At 40.5% G+C, this 18,400-nt stretch overlaps 1 protein-coding gene across 13 annotated transcripts in view; it reads right to left on the bottom strand.

Moving 5' to 3' along the window:
• The window catches only part of TDRD12 (tudor domain containing 12), a 77,215-nt gene that overhangs the window by 23,536 nt on the left and 35,279 nt on the right, over positions 1 to 18,400 (bottom strand). For 6 of the 13 annotated variants that reach the window (XR_014059556.1, XR_014059559.1, XR_014059560.1 and 3 more), the window contains exons 9-19: positions 17,784 to 17,881; positions 17,122 to 17,198; positions 12,827 to 12,907; positions 11,169 to 11,229; positions 10,704 to 10,811; positions 8,421 to 8,606; positions 6,404 to 6,560; positions 5,810 to 5,937; positions 1,841 to 2,032; positions 1,474 to 1,602; positions 496 to 613 (exon numbers count right to left, since the gene is read on the bottom strand). Coding sequence is in view for 8 of the 13 variants with exons in the window: in XM_081510442.1 (XP_081366568.1) it covers positions 496 to 613; positions 1,474 to 1,602; positions 1,841 to 2,032; positions 5,810 to 5,937; positions 6,404 to 6,560; positions 8,421 to 8,606; positions 10,704 to 10,811; positions 11,169 to 11,229; positions 12,827 to 12,907; positions 17,122 to 17,198; positions 17,784 to 17,881 (1,335 nt within the window). In the remaining 5 variants the exon portion in view is untranslated. Of the gene's footprint in view, positions 1 to 495; positions 614 to 1,473; positions 1,603 to 1,837; positions 2,033 to 5,809; positions 5,938 to 6,064; positions 6,150 to 6,283; positions 6,561 to 8,420; positions 8,607 to 10,703; positions 10,812 to 11,168; positions 11,230 to 12,826; positions 12,908 to 17,121; positions 17,199 to 17,783; positions 17,882 to 18,400 lie in introns of those variants that run through there. The other 7 variants (XR_014059555.1, XR_014059558.1, XM_081510438.1 and 4 more) reach the window with 4 other exon arrangements.

Below are 18,400 nucleotides of genomic sequence, written 5' to 3' on the forward strand. Positions count from 1 at the left end.
TTTCATTTTACTGTTGAGATACAAGGAAACTTCTTTCCCATTTATTTTCCCAAAATTTCAAAGCTCAGTAATTAAATTTCAGAGAAAAATAGCCTCCTTTTTAACTTGAAAAATGCCTCTATTACAAATCTAAGCTGCCCATGTAATGTTTTCACTTATTTAATACAAACTGACTTTTGTATTTCCAATACAAAAATTAGCAATCATTTATGACAAGATTCATTACAGGCATACATATATATGACAGTGATCCTTAAACCCAACTCCAGGGTGCGCATCTAGACCAAGGGTTGCTGACCACTGCCCTGGAGATACCAGAATTTCACCTCAATATCAATTAATTGAAGTTAATTTTCACTTTGAAATTAACATTACTAATATATTCTCAATAAATCTGAGAATGAGAAATTTGGAGAAGAGGTAAATAAATGAATGAAAGGATAATTCCTATTAGTTCAGTCTTCTCTAAATAGAAGTAGAAATTAAAATACTTACCTAATACAATGTGAGAACCAGAACTTAACTTCTTCTTCCACTGTGCTAAAACACTTTTTAAGTTAAAAATAATTTCTTTATGCATTTTCAAGCAAAATATGGAGTTGCTTTCTACTACCTGAAGATGAAACCAAAGGGGCCAGTTCACACTCAGGAATATAAACTTAAGAGATAATTTTTCATCAATAATTATCAATTATATCAATATAAACCATTTAAAATTATCTGTGAGGGGGTTACCTCACTGATCCACTAATTCTAAGAATGAGACGGTTGTAAATTTAAATAAATATATTTTCAAAATTCTATCATTTATATCTAAAAACTTGCTCCAGTGAAACAAATATTATTTTGCTAAAACTATTTTTCTTCCTTTTAAAACAATGTGTGCATACATATGTGTGTGTGTGTGTGTGTGTGTGTGTGTGTGTGTGTATACTTATGTGTATGTATACTTACCACTATAGAGGTATGTATATGAACACATGAAATTTATGGTACTATTATCAGGAGGGGTTTTTTCACTACACACCTAGTTCATTTTTGCTGAAATGTGGATGCACTACTGTTTCTTTTGTATGTGGCCTCGTTTCTACATTTTAGTATTTATACACAACTAGATTAAATCTTTGGCCAATTTATTTGGCTTTTCTGGCTAAAATGATGATATATTTTAGTGTTATCATCTCTGTTTTCTTATACAGAGGGAACAGAGGAGGCTGCAACTTTGTCATGAACCGGATCCTTTTCATACTCAGCCAGGTTCCCCCTGGCTCTGATTCTCTCAATGTCAGGCCTCCTGATGTCCTTTCTTACTGCCACCAGTTTCGCTTTATGGCAGAGCCTGTTCTGATGTTGAATTTATAAAATTTTATTTTCTTGTCAAATATTTAACTATTCCAATAATTCTCTGATGACTCAAGATTCAACCACAGTGTAAGTAAGCAATAAGAACATTTTATGTGTGGAAGGGCTCACCTTACACACTGTTTCCGTTTCAGCTACAGAACAGGTGAAGATCAAGGTCTTCTGTGCCTGACTTGGGATGAAATCAAGAGTCTGGAGTAAAGTAGAAGTTTTTTCACATTCCAAGCAAAGATGTACTACCTGATAAAGAAACGCAAAAACAGTGGGACTTTTTAAAATGCTCAAGGTGCTCCAGTTTTCCTTTTTATGGGAAAGTCATATTAATAGAGAAGAAGGTATAAAAAGCAATATAAATTCAAATAAATAATTCCAGATTTATACATGAAATCAATGCAGTAATCTTTAAATATTAAACCACGAATAAAGGTTACTGGCCTGTGCTCACCAGCCCCCACCATGCACACCCACAACTCACTACCTGTTGGACGCAGCCATAGAGGGCGGCCTCTTCCATGGCCGTGATCACAATGTAGGGGTCGTTCATGAACTCTTTGATTAAATGCTCTATATGTCTGTTCCAATGAACTCCAACTGCAACAGTCTGATGTGGGGCAGATTCCCTTTCTTCAACTTCAATGTTTTTTTTTAAGTTATCTAATATAGCAAACATCTAAAAAATTGGTATAATTAATTTCATTTTTATTTCTAAAGAAACTAAGAATTAGTTTGACAGAACATAAAAGGTAAAGAGTATATATTTTCTGTTCTCAGAATGGGGAAAGTCTTTAAACATTAAAGCAAAAGAAAAAAAAACTAAAAAGGAAAAATGTTAAATATAGACAAAATTAAAACAGACATCATCTAGGTATATATGGATAACACAGGTAACAAAAGATTAATTTGTTGTTGTTGTTGCTAAGTTGTGTCCAACTCTTTGCAATCCCACAGACTGCAGCATGCCAGGCTTCCCTGTCCTTCACTATCTCCCAGAGTCTACTCAAACTCATGTCATTGAGTCAGTGATACCAACCAACCATCTCATCCTCTGTCGCCCCCTTCTCCTCTTGCCCTCAATCTTTCCCAGAATCAGGGGTAACAAAGGTAACAAAGGATTAATCACCTTATATAAAAACTTCTATGGTACAAATTAGGTAGAAAAAGATAATTCCACTGAAAGAAAACAATCAAAGGAAATGAAACAGCAGCTCATAGAAGAATGGGTACAAATGGCCAGTATGAATCAATGCTCAATTTAACAAACTGTCAAGGACACAGAGATTAAGTAAATCAGACTCCATGCGTAACAATCAGCCTGGAAAAGGAAGCTGGACGAGGGCCTCCTACTGCTAGGGGTCCAGCGTTGTGGCCTCTAGTACACTGCCTGATGGAGTGCAAATTCATCTACACTTTCAGAAGGGCCAGTGTACAAGGCAGTGGTCCAGATATTAACTTTGCAAATAAGAACTGAGACTTTAGAGGAGTTCAGGAACCCTGCCCAGACCCACACAGTCAGTAAGTAACAAAGCCTGGACTTGACCCTGGGGCCATCACTGCCCCCACAGGAATGCTCCAGGCTGCCACATGACACTGCTTCCAACAAATGCCTTCTAAGAATTCACAGCCTCTGATCCATTAATGCCCTTCCTAGGAATTTATCCTAAGAAAAATGTGTGCAAAAAAGATGTGTTTCTTCAGCCACACACACACAAATGATCCTAAATATACAAATATAAGGCAATTATAAAACGAATTATGTTGTGCCCATAGGATTCAATATTAAGTGGCCAGTAACAATCATGCTTATTGCCAAATTCAGACTTAAATTGAAGAAAGTAGGGAAAACCACTAGTCCATTCAGGTATGACCTAGATCAAATCCCTTATGAGTATACAGTAGAAATGACAAATAGATTTAAGGGACTAGATCTGATAGACAGAGTGCCTGATGAACTATGGACAGAGGTTCATGACATTGTACAGGAGACACAGATCAAGACAATCCCCATGGAAAAGAAATGCAAAAAAGCAAAATGGCTGTCTGAGGAGGCCGTACAGATAGCTGGGAAGAGAAGAGAAGCAAAAAGCAAAGGAGAAAAGGAAAGATATTCCCATCTCAATGCAGAGTTCCAAAGAATAGCAAGGAGAGATAAGAACGCCTTCCTCAGTGATCAATGCAAAGAAATTAGAGGAAAACAACAGAATGGGAAAGACTAGAGATCTCTTCAAGAAAATCAGAGATACCAAAGGAACATTTCATGCAAAGATAGGCTCGATAAAGGACAGAAATGGTATGGACCTAACAGAAGCAGAAGATATTAAGAAGAGGTGGCAAGAATACACAGAAGAACTGTACAAAAAAGATCTTCACGACCCAGATAATCACGATGGTGTAATCACTCACCTAGAGCCAGACATCCTGGAATGTGAAGTCAAGTGGGCCTTAGAAAGCATCACTACGAACAAAGCTAGTGGAGGTGATGGAATTCCAGTTGAGCTATTTCAAATCCTGAAAGATGATGCTATGAAAGTGCTGCACTAAATATACCAGCAAATTTGGAAAACTCAGCAGTAGCCACAGGACTGGAAAAGGTCAGTTTTCATTCTAATCCCAAAGAAAGGCAATGCCAAAGAATGCTCAAACTACCACACAATTGCAATCATCTCACACACTAGTAAAGTAATGCTCAAAATTCTCCAAGCCAGGCTTCAGCAATACGTGAACCGTGAACTTCCAGATGTTCAAGCTGGTTTTAGAAAAGGCAGAGGAACCAGAGATCAAATTGCCAACATCCACTGGATCATCGAAAAAGCAAAAGAGTTCCAGAAAAACATCTATTTCTGCTTTATTGACTATGCCAAAGCCTTTGACTGTGTGGATCACAATAAGCTGTGGAAAATTCTGAAAGCGATGGGAATACCAGACCATCTGACCTGTCTCTTGAGAAACCTGTATGCAGGTCAGGAAGCAACAGTTAGAACTGGACATGGAAAAACAGACTGGTTCCAAATAGGAAAAGGAGTACGTCAAGGCTGTATATTGTCACCCTGCTTATTTAACTTATATGCAGAGTACATCATGAGAAACGCTGGGCTGGAAGAAACACAAGCTGGAATCAAGATTGCCGGGAGAAATATCAATAACCTCAGATATGCAGATGACACCACCCTTATGGCAGAAAGTGAAGAAGAACTAAAGAGCCTCTTGATGAAAGTGAAAGAGGAGAGTGAAAAAGTTGGCTTAAAGCTCAACATTCAGAAAACTAAGATCATGGCGTCTGGTCCCATCACTTCATGGGAAATAGATGGGGAAACAGTGGAAACAGTGTCAGACTTGATTTTTTGGGGCTCCGAAATCACTGCTGATGGTGATTGCAGCCATGAAATTAAAAAACGCTTATTCCTTGGAAGGAAAGTTATGTCCAACCTAGATAGCATATTTAAAAGCAGAGACGTTACTTTGCCAACAAAAGTCTGTCTAGTCAAGGCTATGGTTTTTCCAGTGGTCATGTAAGGATGTGAGAGCTGGACGGTGAAGAAAGCTGAGCGCCACAGAATTGATGCTTTTGAACTGTGGTGTTGGAGAAGCCTCTTGAGAGTCCCTTGGACTGCAAGGAGATCCAACCAGTCCATCCTAAAGAAGATGAATCCTGGGTGTTCATTGGAAAGACTGATGTTGAAGCTGAAACTCCAATACTTTGGCCATCTGATGCGAAGAGTTGACTCATTGGAAAAGACCCTAATGCTGGGTAGGATTGGGGGCAGGAGGAGAAGGGGACGACAGAGGATGAGATGGTTGGATGGCATCATTGACTCGATGGACATGGGTTTGGGTAGACTCCGGGAGTTGGTGATGGACAGAGAGGCCTGGCGTGCTGCAGTTCATGGGGTTGTAAAGAGTCGGACACGACTGAGCAACTGAACTGAACTGAACAATCATGCTAGGGAATAGTGAGTAGCAATACTCACAACGCTGTTCACTGGAATGCAAGTTACAAACTAATACACAAAATAAGGTCCTGATAACATTAATTATATGTATCAACAGACACCAGAATTACAAAAAGGAAAGAAATACTCTAAATAGGAACAACTGATTACCTCTGAGTATTAACATTACACATGTGGGGGTTTTTCAAGATTCTTTTCTATTTCCCAAAGTTTCTAAAACAAAATTATTGATTTATAACCAGAAAAATATTAAGTATTTTAGAAAAATCTCCCTAGGAAAGAATTTTTGCTCTTCAAAGCACTTTAACACTGGGTAGAAAATTCAGATAAACGTTCTCTCATCTTAATTACAGCATTTAAAGGGAAAATTTTTTTAGATTAACCAGCTTCTTCCCAACTAAACACATCTCCTGATTTCTAAAAGACTTTCAATTTTCTCTCTCTCTCTATATATATATTTCTAAGTAGTAATGACATCTAAATGAACGTGACACACTTACTTGCTCATTAGCTTCAGAGAGTAATACTTCCACCTCATCCAAAACTAGGTGACAGAGTCTAAGAAATAATAAGCTTTGATACTGGAGAAGCCTCAGGAGACTATGTGGTGTTGTAACAATCACATCACCTACATTTAAAAAAAACCAGAGTTAACACTTTAGATTTTCCACAAGTGTTTCTAACATTTCCTTTGCTAAGATTTCACACACTTTCTAGAAATGCCTTTTAATAAAATAAAAACCTGTTTTTCTTACTCAGGTGGGTACACAAGAGGCCTGCCTGGGCCAGCCCGTTGTATTTTCTGATTAAATACCTGGGTTTCCACCAGCTTTTGAGCTCCTGAAAGGCAGGATGGGGTTTTAGTCAACACTAAATAAACAGCAGGTGTTTACTACATAGTTGATAAATGAATGAAAAGACAGAGCTTTCTCAGTAAAACAGATGTAAGCCAAGAGTAAACCTTGACTACCTACACAGATACGTAATTGATAAGTGAGGTCGGCCAACACACAAGCCCCATGTCCAGGTGGCTCCCAGGTCTGCCTGAGCCGGGCTGCATAGGGAAAACCAAATAGCCTGGAAAGGCTGCTTACACCCCCTTGGAAGCTTCATATTTTTGGCTTCATCTTTGTGGAGTCCGATTGTTAACAACACAGGATGAAGAGGCCTGGAGGACGCTCTATAGTCTCCCAATAATTCAAAAATAAATTGGGCCTTTTTCCACCCAGGGCACACGATGACTGCCAGAGGCTGCAAAGACAAACAAATTCAATATAATTTTGGACAAAGGTTAAAAATCACAGAAAGTGTATGCAAAAGCATGCAGAACACCTCCCTGTATGCAGTAAGCACTATTAAGTTTTTGCCATCATCACTGTCATGTAGGTCAGAAAAGCCAAAACATAATCTCATTAGAATGGATTCAGACACAGTGACTCAGCTTCTGATAGAGTCTAAACTAAAAATCACTTATGCACAAGTAAAAATCATTTCATCTGTAAAGTTCCCTTACAGGCGAGGTCCTACCTCATTTCACACAGGAGCAGCCTAGGGCACAGAGAGGTGAAAGCAGTTGCCCAAGGATGCGCAGCTAAAGATACAGTAGCAACAGGATTTCAGGCCAGGCAATCTGGCTCCAGACTGCCTGCTCCTAAGCACAAGGATGAACCAACGGCCTCCTGAAAAGGGCTGTGAAGAAGGTTAACATCTCTTCCTTAGGAGAGCAAGATTCCTGCTGCACCACCTGAATCCTGCCCTTCTCTATCCCTCAGGGATCTCTCTCGAAGGGACACTGTCTGCCGACACCTTCCTGAACACACGGCCTCAATTAACTGAAGCCAAGAACAAGTCTCCTCTTTGTTTTATGCAGATCCAGGCAAGCACCAGCTTCCAGGGCTCACGCCTAAATGCAGGCTGACCCTGGAGACACGGACAAAACAGGAGGGCCACAAGCGGCAGACCTGGACATTCCTTCCTGGCCCAGCCAGGGGCCAATCTGAACACAAGCTGCCTCTCATCAATGGGGTGGGCTGCTACCTGAGTGATATAAATGCATCCACTTAATATTATTAAGTCAGTACACCATAACATAGACAATGCAGATTTCCAAAGAAAACTCATAAAACCACAAGGCATAATTAGATAAACCAGAATCTTTTCTAAGATGAAATCTGTACTGCTATTTTTCACCTTATAATGAGTGATGGAACCACCTGTAGTGTATCTCTGGGGAGAAGAGCTGAGACAGATCACACTCATCAATTCCCTGACAGCCAGACCCCAACAAAGCTGATGGTACTCCCCCCCCACCACTGGACCCTCACATCCACCTTCTCCCCTTTCCATCAGGCTTCTCAGCTATTTTCTGATTCTTATGTTTGGGAAAAATAAAGTAGGATTATCACAAAACAGTGAATAGGGACAAGATGACCAACAAGCTAAATTCACCGGACTTCCCTGGTGGTCCAGTGGTTAAGAATCTGCCTTTCAATGCAGGGGATGTGGGTTTGATCCCTGGCCAGGGAATTAGGATCCACATGTCATGGAGTAACTAAGCCCACACACTGAACTACCCGCACACTGAACTACTGAGCCCTCGCGCTCTGAAGCCCACACACAGAGAGTCCACACGCTGCAACTAGCGAGTCTGTGCGCCACAACGAAAGATCCCACGTGCCACAACTAAGACTCATGCAGCCAAATACATAAATAAAAATGTTCAAAAGAAAATCTAAATTCAAATCCCACATCTTGTCACACTTGTCAGCAGGTAAGGACTTTTCATGAGCTTAATTTTCTCATCTATAAAATAGTGAAAACAATACACAGCCTGACCATCTCAAGGGGTTGCTGCGACAATTCGATTCAGTTGGTGAAATAATTCTATAAACTGTACATTCATCACGAAAAGCCAGGACTCTCCTGACTCAGACAACTGCCGATAACTAAAGGTTCTTGGTAAGAATCAGTGTCTGTGTTGAGAAGAGTTTCTCACAGGACAGTCTCTGTCCTCAGTTTTAATGTAACCTAAACTTAACCAAAAGTCAGGCATCAAGTTTAAAATAAACTTTTAATCCATTTTGTTGAAAAACAAAACTGTCTTCAACTTACTCCGTTTCTACTTGGCAACGACTTGTAGCAGCCCCCTGTTTGCAGAATCGTAAGCACTGGTGGAAGGTACAACAAAGGGTCATTTCCACAGTGAGAAATGACCACCACGTCGCAGCCACGTGCTATGGGAGGCCAAGAGTAAGATTCAGTGTGGCTGGGGCCTGGAAACTTATTTCTTTGAAGAGCCTACAAAACATCAATGGCAACCAAGACAACAATAAAGTACAGAAAGCTAACAGACCCTTCTCATTGCTTACCGTACCCCAACAAGTACTCACTGCTCAATCTGGTATTTTCCCACTTCTAACTTAGTAAGTTCCCCCAGACATTTTCCAACAGTGAACTCTTGCTCAAAGAGACTCTTTTGCTTTTTTGGGCTTCAAACTGAAAGGATCCAATAGGCAGTGTGTTGAAGGACCAGGTGTTTAATACCAGAGCAAAGATGTGTTTTCTCTTCCTCCTGATAAACTGCTGGTGCATTAGCTCCACTTGCAAAGTTTTTTTTTTTTTAATCCCCCAAAACAAACATGCCTTTTGTTTGCTTATTTTTGTATGTAACTATCACTGAAACCCCCCAAATGTTCCACAGAGCTCTCTAGCTACACGGATGCACTCCTCCACAAGGCTGAACTCACCAACCAGCCCATCGATTCTCTGAAGACCTCATCCCCCAGCCCCGAGCCCCAGCTGTACCCGGGACTGGGATCTTCCTGCAACATCAACTCTTCTCTGTAACTTTTTCAGGTGAATTTCTTGGTTTGGTGGAGAACAAATTTTGGCAGCTTCTCAACAAAGGATACAGAAGAAGGAAATTTCAGACTTTGCACATGTGAAAATGCCTTCATTCCATCCTCACTCTTCACTAGTGGTTTGGCTAGAGACTTCCATGTTGGAAGTCACTTTTCACCAATATTCTGGAGTCAGTGCTCCTCTGGTGACCCATGGACAAGTCTGAAGCCACTCTGATTCCTGACCCTTCCAGGGACAGGTTTCTTCACCCTGGAAGCTTTCAGCATCTCTGAATCCCTTTCAATTCAGACACTTCGTAGCAATGTGTCTATGATGCTCTTGCTCCTCAGTTGTGCTGGGTCTGTGGTCAGCAAACTCTCTTAATTTAGAAAGTTATATCCATTAAGTCTAGGGAGTGTCCATGTGCTATGCTCAGGATTTTCTGCTTCATCATTCTTTCTAGAAATCCTATTCAGATATGAGACCTCAAATTGATTCTCAAATTCTCTTTTCCCCCATTTCCATCTTTCTGTTCTACTTTCTGATGCTAACTTCTATTTTACCTCTCATATCCATTTTTCTCTTTCTATAGTATTTTTAATTCCTAAGACCTCTTTTTTTTATCTGTTTCTCTTTTTTATAGCACCTCATTATTGTTAAAGCCAAGCAATATCTTATCTCTGAGGATATCTATTTTCTCATGTTTTCTTTCACTCCCTACATCGTTTGTTTCTTTCAGAGTTTGTTTTGTTTTCCTTTTTCCCTAGGTGAAGGCTTTCTTCAAAATGTCCAAGGATCCCTGGAGACTGCTCACATCAAGGACACTAAATGCTGGGCTACACCTGTAGGCAGGCTGGAGCTCAGCACCACGTCCGAGTCCCATCACTGAAGGGAGACAGGCAGCAAGCAGGCGTTTTACTGGGAGGATTGAACAAGAGCGTTGCCTGAAGGTTATTCTCGAGGGTCATTCAGTTTCTCCAAACAGAGCCTCCAGTCTCCTTCCTGAGAACCTGGCTGTGGATGCTCAGGAAACAAGGCGGGCAGAGCTCAGTGCCCTTCCCACGTCACCCCTCCCTCAGTGTCAGCCACCCTCTGCTGCTGCTTTTCCATCTTCCAAAGGCCTGTAAGAAATTTCCTGTCCAAAAAAGACTTCACTCCCATTCTATTCATCCTTGTGGAGTTTTACTTTTTTTTTTAACATCAAGCGGGAAGCAGATAAACATGATCTAAACTGATGCTCTAAATTGATGAACGCAATTCTGAAGAGAATGCGGAGAACATTCTAACTGCCCCAACTGCTTGTGCTCCTTCTGAGCCCCTTTTCAGAGGCACATTTGAGAACTTATTTCACAGAAGCACTTAGGTTTCTCCACAAAAAGAATTATTCACGTATAAGAAGTTAACCTGGACTTTAAGAATAAATGAGAAATTAATAACAAAATCTTAAAAGGGAATTTCAAAAGCAAAGAAATTATGGAAATGCAACCTCAGAACTGTTTATTAAAAATCTCTCTACATTACAACAGGTCAGCGTTCCTTTATGAATCCCATCACCTTTTTCAGGTCTGCTGAGAGTGGTGCTGTCTCAACGGACAAGCAGGGCTCAATCCTGTTTCGCAAAACTGCCACGGGCTGCCGGGATCCCGACTTCAGCTTCTGCAACTAAGAACACAGGTGTTAGACGGCTCTGCCCGATGGTGTTAGCACATAATACCAAGAACTTTACGGAGGTGAAGAGGACATGAGAGTTTGGTTTCAGTGTAAAACCCTAGGTTTATATGCTTATCAAAACCCATCAAAATGACCAAAATGAAAGGAATATTATTACCCAAACAGAAAAAGAGCCATGTCTCTAAAGCAGTAATTTATTAAATAATTTCTAAAAGGATGTCTTCAGGTAAAGTTCTCCATGCAAGGAATTTCTCTTTAAATCTCAAATTTAGAGGAAAGGAGGGGTAGGATTTAAAGAGTAAACAGTTTTCTTTCTTTTGGTGGGGTGAGGGGGGGGAGTTGCAATACCTGCTGCAGATCAGACATTCCATCAGCTCTCAAAGGATCAGGATTTAAAAACTGCAGTAATCTATAAAATAATCAAAAGGATCATTTGAAGGAAAAAGAAGTGCTCTTCAGTTCAGCTATTATTCTAAATCTTCCTTGACAGAGGTAAAACGAGCTCTAGGCATGGCCATGACATCACCACTTATTCCGTTTTACCCTGTCCATTGCTACTCAAGGGCTTTGGTGGGTCTGCCAGTCTCACGTTGCCCCTTCTCCCTCCTCCACTGGGCCCTGCTCTGCACAGCACTGCCGATCCCAGGACCACTTGCTCTGGACAAGGAGAAAGACTGCATGATCACTAACTCGTGTTTCTTCTAAGAAACCCATTGCATCCTTCCTTTTCTGCTGTTTAATATTCAATCACTTCAAGGTTCTTTGGAACCCACAACAGACTGATACAATAACTGATGTCATTTCATCAGAGGGTTCTAAGTAAAGGGCATGAGGCTAAAAGAAATGAGCTATATGCATAACGCAAAGTCTTTTGTTCAAAGAAAATAACCTGTTGGAGCATCACTACTTCCAGGTATTAGGTAGAGGGATGCCTGGGTAGGAGGATGTCACCTCTGGTGCATTAACAACCATCCCAAGACCCGTGGGCTCCACGGGGCAGCATTCAGAGCCCTTGGCCATGGACACCGTGAGGCCCTCCTGCTGGGATGTCACAGGGCCACAGAGCAGCCTCCCAGGAGTCAGGACACCATGATGGCCATAGGGTCAATGACCCTCTCCCCAGTCATCCCAGTTAGTGGCTACTGTACAATCTATCCACTTCTGAACTGTCTTAGACGCTTTGTCACTCTGATGGCTTCAGAGCAGCCACAGTTACTTGGAATGTGAGAGCGTTTTTAGGCTAGCAGGGTAAGAAATCATAAAAATTGGTACAAAAATATTTTGTGGATTAAACAAGTATAAAATGAAGAGATTACTCTACTGTTAACAACCTGCAAGTGAGTACTTTGTGAATCTGGCAGGACAAAAAAAAACAAACAAAAAAACAACTTCCCAAGTTCCACATTATAAATACCTACTTTCTCCAGCAGGTGGTAGATCCATTTAACATCAGAAAACTAGGAAGAAAGCAAGTGCCAACCCATATAAAATCAACAGCCCCAAAGATCAACTATACTTACTTAATTTGTTTCATAAAAGTGTTCACTTGACAAGAGATTCAGGAAGGGGAGGCAGAGAATGACTATTTATAGCAGAACAAAGCTTTAAGCAGAAAAATCTGCCCCAGTAAATGGAAAAGAAAACACTAACCTCAAAGCCTGTAGGAGACACTGTGTATGTGCTGTGCTGTGCCCAGCTGCTTCAGTCGTGTCCGACTCTGTGTGACCCTAAGGACCGTGCCCCGCCAGGCTCCTCTGCCCATGGGATTTTCCAGGCAAGAATACTGGAGTGGGTTGCCATGCCCTCCTCCAGGGGATCTTCCCGAACCAGGGATTGAACCTGTGTTTCTTGTGTCTCCTGCACTGCAGGTGGATTCTTTACCCACTGAGTCACTGGGAATGCAGGTTTGAAATTAATAATAAAATCATATATAAATTCTTCCTGTTTATGATTTTTCTACAATTATTTCAATAAAAAAATTTAGGCCAAGAAAGAAAAATCCATACTTCACACAGCCATTCTTCTCATTGTATTCTTTCTTCTCAGCTGATCTAAGTGGCTTCTCACTTGACTTTTGACATGAAGCACTAAAAATCAAAAACATTTGCTAAAATTTCTGAATCCATTTACTCCAAATCTGAAAATACCTTTATTTTCTGGGAGAAAATTTGTGAAGTACCACTACAGAATAGGTGGATCAACTCAAGTAAATGCTTTGAGAACTGAAACTTAGTCCTTTGAGCATGAAGACCATTTTGACAGTCCTTGGGCTGCCAAGAGGGAGCAAGCCCCCTTACAGCCTCTCTCCCTTATGGATTACAACGAGAAACTCGGGATAAAGTATGAAACTACAGGGGAGGAAGTCGCAACGTGAAAAACCACCAGAATCATGGAGAGTGTCCTGGCTTTCACATTTCGCTATCTCTCGGTGTTCACACGAGGGTGGCCCAAGTTGCAGAATGGTGCAGAGGATGTAGACGTCAAAACACCTGAGAAAGTCGCTACCGTCATCCCTCAGTATCTGCAGGGTACTGATTCCAGGAGCCCCAGGGATACCGAAATCCCAGGATGCTCAAGTCCCTTATATAAGATAGTGTAGTACAGCGGACCCTCCGCAGCCAAGGAATCTGCACCAGCGCAGGCGCAGGAGCTTCAGATGAGGACGGCTGAATATATTTCAAGCCAGAAAACAGAGAAGAGGGGCTTGAGACCAGAGCGTGTGGGGAATCCTGGCCCTCTCCCCTCGTGTCCTCTCCTGGCCCTCTCTCCTCTTGTTCTAACCCCAAGGCCAGCTCTGATCATGGAGGTGCATGCAGTGGTGCTAACCACACATATGGTCACTTAAAGCCCCAAGAGAAAAGTTCTCCCTCCCTCTAATGAACCAGGAAATGGGGACCCAGGGGTCTAGAGACTGGATGAGGAAAAATTTCCATCTTTTTGTCTTTTTTATTTCTATTGCTATTTTATTCCACAAGCAGCCCCAGTCACACGAACTGCATTGTTGGGAGCCGTTCTGGAACTACTGCCGGGTGACAAAGTCACAGCACCAATCAAGAAGAAACTGCAAAGCGTTTCTCTCCAGGATCGGAACCTTTGCTCCTTCCTGTTTCTATGCTTCTGTTGTGGCTAGCTGTGTTTCTTTCTTTCTGTTGGGAGCCGTTCTGGATCTACTGCCGGATGACAAAGTCACGGCACCAATCAAGAAGAAACTGCAAAGCGGTTTCTCTCCAGGATCGGAACCTTCCCTCCTTCCTGTTTCTATGCTTTTGTTGTGGCTAACTCTGTTTCATTCTTTGATGGCTGGAGTTGTAGGGGCTTCCATGATGAGATCATGAGAGTTCAATAAAAAGAAAAATGATCCCTTGCCCCAGAGAAACATTCCAAAAATGATTAAACCTACTGAGGCCCCTGACTGGTGGGTCCCTAACATTCAGCCAAGGAATAAGGTCATGATCATTTGGAAAACAAGCCCTAAGCCTATTGTGACCTGGCCTCATGAGGAAATTGTTATTGATGACTGGAAAACTTGGGTCATGTATCAGGGAAAGTTACAGAAACTAAGCCAATTGCCTTTTCCCCTCAAAATTAAGCACAAACAGAAAAGATATATATAAATTGTATTGTAAATAGTATCTAGGTAAACTGCAAAAGATTTCCCCTTGCCAAAAATAGTCTTGTGGTATGTGGGTAGATGGTAAACAAGCCACCACTGACAATGGCTGTACTATGAAAAACTTTGCCTTAGCCATCACTATAGTTTTTAGTCATTGAAGCAAGACGCTGTACTCACTGTAGTAGCAGGCTGTACAAAATAAACAGATGGAATAATATGATTTATAGATTATGTTTTAGTAAAATAAAAATAGGTTTCGGGGTAAACATGTAACCAAAATGTGACGATAGACTAGGAAAAAACTTTTAACACATCTTAGAATCAGGGGCTGTTGATCTCAATGGAAAAATATTGTAAGAATCATTACGTAGAAGATCATATGCTATATAAATAGAGACTAAAGCAATAAAGAGTGTGGTCTTTAGGCCATCAAAAAAAACTCTGTCTCTTTTTCTTTCGCCGACGCCGTTCATCCCTTGGGGATCCCTGGACCAGCTGGAGCGGGACTCCGGCACTGCATGGTAGCCTCTCCACAAAAAAAAAAAACAAAAACAAAAAAACCATCTATCTGGTCAGAGGAACAGGGAGCGAGAACATCTAGAAAATGGTGAATGTGAAGGAAAGTCCTGGGAAAAAAGAGACAGAGAGCTGGGGGTGGGGGGAATCCCGTACCCACCCCAAGTCCCACTCCACCCCAAGCTGAGTGTGTCCAGAACAGACCCAAAGCAGCGGACCAGAGCTGGAAACAGTGTCACAATCACCACCCACGGCAAGTGAGACAGAGTCTGAGTCTGAACCATAAGGGAGTGATGACCTCCTGCTAAAACAAGCAACAAAATCAACATTCTCCAGAAGATTCTAAACCAGAGTCTCATGCCATAATATTCAAAGTATCTAGAGTACAATCCCAAATTACTCAACATACAAAGAATAAGGAAAATCAGATCAGCTGTAGAGGGAAAAAATAACCAACAGGTGCCAACCCCAACACAGCTCAGAAGCGTAAATTACAAAACATCCTGGAGAAGCTAGTACAACCATGCTCCATAAGAAAAGGAAAGGTGAGCACTCTTAAATGACACAATCAGAATTTTATTTTCTTCTCAGCAAAAATATAAACTATAAAAAAATCAAATGAAAATTTTAGAACAAAAAAATATAACACATCAGATAAAAAATTCAATGGATGGGCTTAATAGCAAAACGGAGATAACAGAAGAGTCAATTAAATTAAATACAGACCAGTAGAATTATTAATATGAAGAACAGCAAGAAAAAATTGAAAAAATGAACAGAGCCTCAGACACATGTATCTTATAAGAGTCTCAAAAGAGAAGAAAATGACAGGTGCAGAAAAAAATATTTGTAGAATAACACAGCTGAACGCTTATCAAATCTGATGAAAAGACTGCTGCTGCTGCTTAGCTGCTGCACAGTTGTGTCTGATTGTGCGACCGTAAGGACTGCAGCCTGCCAGGCTCCTCTATCCGTGGGATTCTCTAGGCAAGAGTACTGAAGTGGGCGGCCATATCCTCCTCCAGGGGATTTTCCCATCCTGGGATCGAACCCGGGTCTCCTGCACTACAGGCAGATTCTTTACCATTGAGCCATCAGGGAAGCCCCAATGAAAAGACAGAAACCTACAAATGAAGAGCTCTAATAAATCTCAAGCATAAGAAACAAGAGAGAAACTTCATCAAGACATAGAGTAATTAAATTGTTCAAACCAGCAATGAAGAGAAAACCCTAAAAACAGAGGAAAAAGACATGCTGCAAACAGAGGAACAAAGAAAAAATATGATGGTAGATTTTGCATTGCAAACAATATGAGCAGGCAGGTGGTGAAGCAACATCGCTAAAACACAGGGAAAAAGAAATTTAAAGATGGAATTCTATCCTAGCAAAGTTTTTTCAGACATATAAAAGCTGAAAGAATTCATCACCAGCAGACCCAAGAAATAGTAAAGGAAGAAATATAATACAAGAAATAGTAAAGGAAGTCCCTCAAGTAAAAAGAAAATGGAACCAGATGGAAATCTGGATCTACACAAAAAGTAAAAACCATGGATGATAACTACATAGGTAAATATATTATAATTTCTCTTATTATTTATTTAAATCCCTCAAAGAAAAACTGTTTAAATAGGAACAATAACAGATTCCAGCATTTATAATAAATGTATAAATACAATGTATGACAACACTAGCATAAAGTCCAGGAGGAGAGAAATGGAAGCTTCCTATTTTAAGATCTTTTACTCTATATGAAGTGCATAATATCACATTTTCCCATTTAGTATCACTGACATGGATCTTGCTGAGGACAGGGTTACAAAGACTTGGAAGCTCATCTTCAAGAATATAAGAAACCATTTTTCACCTTCCACCAACCTGAACTGCCATCGGGTCCACATATACCCACCCTTCACATCAAGACATCTGCCTTACAGACACAGTTCTGTATGACAAGGCAACAAGGAGACTCCAGAATCACTACCACTTTTTGGAAAACTGTGCTGCTAGCCAGCTGTCAAACATATTTATGTTAAATATATGCTTAATCAAAATTTCCAGGGTCACTCTTTTTTTGAAAACGAATATTCTCCCATCATCAATCTTACAGAACACTGTATAAAACAATATTGTACTTAAGTCTCTAGTCAGTTACACTAGATTTTCAGATCATACCTTGCAGCTGGTGGGTCTGGATTGGCATATATGGTTATGCCTCTCTTTGTTGGCCAGCATGCTGAAGATTCAACACACTGTAAAAAAAAAAATTTTTTTTCAGGATGAATATTTATGCTAGCAACATATGTGTTCTTGAGGCATCAAAATTCCTTGGGAGTTGTTCTCATAGACAGCCATCTCAGATAAGGTCCAGGCAACACAGATATGAAAGACCAAGCACTGGAGAGGTCAGTGATAACGGCACCACTATAAACACTAGACTTGAAGGGCCCAATAGCAGGCAGCCAGCTTTCAGACAGTCAGTATTTAAAATGTCCTGGAATTACTTTCACTTGTCTTATCAAAGGAACTGGAGGGATAGGTAAGACTTGACCTTAACTATTAGAGTGTCCCATAATTCCAGATATTTATACCCTTGTTAAAGTAAGACTATGCACCCAATTTTGTCAAGTGGTCAGCAGGTCAAGAACAAGGACTTGACAAGGGAGGAACAGGGGTTATCCTGTTCATCGGAAACAGAGTAAACTTGTAAACTTACGTTTTTTCATGAATAAAACTATCATAGCCACAGTCTTGGCTCCTGGTAGATTTTTAAAGGAGAATATTCTAAAATGAACACTATATAAACTTTATATTTAATGAACATTTAAAAACAGCACCTTATTTACATCTTCCAAGGAGATGTACTGCTGTTTCTTTTCAGATTCTTTTTCAGGTGAACCTTTCAATGAATCCACATTACATTTTATAGTCTTATCTGCAAAACAAAAATAATAATAAAAATTATCTTAGGAAGTGTTATAAATAAATAGAAAACAGGACCAAAAGGATCTTACTAAAAAAGTGTTATCATAAAACCTTAATATATAAAATTATTACAGCATAAGATTTTGTATCAAACTTTACTTGAGGGGATTAAATTAAAAAATCTTGTCTCAATCCTTATTGAGAAAAAGAAAAAGAAAAAAATGTTGAAAAAAATTCCTTACTGGCTTACTAAAAATTTAACCATTATTTATTTTCCAAAATTGGCAGACTCTATTTTGCAAAGGAGGCCAGAACATGATTCCCAACAGGCATGCTGTTCTCACAATGTGACTTTCACACTTCTCCCACGGAGAGGAGGGCTCATACTCCTTTCCCATAAGCCTGGGTGGGCTAGGAAACGCGGACGTGATGTTATGTGACTTCCAAAGCTGGAGCACAAAAAAGTCATACGCTTACGATCTGCTCTCTTAAATGCTCACTTCTGTAACCCAGCTGTCATGTTATGAGG

This window comes from Giraffa tippelskirchi, chromosome 7 (assembly GCF_054371585.1).
Source record: "Giraffa tippelskirchi isolate mGirTip1 chromosome 7, T2T-mGirTip1v1.2.pri, whole genome shotgun sequence".
NCBI lineage: Eukaryota > Metazoa > Chordata > Mammalia > Artiodactyla > Giraffidae > Giraffa > Giraffa tippelskirchi.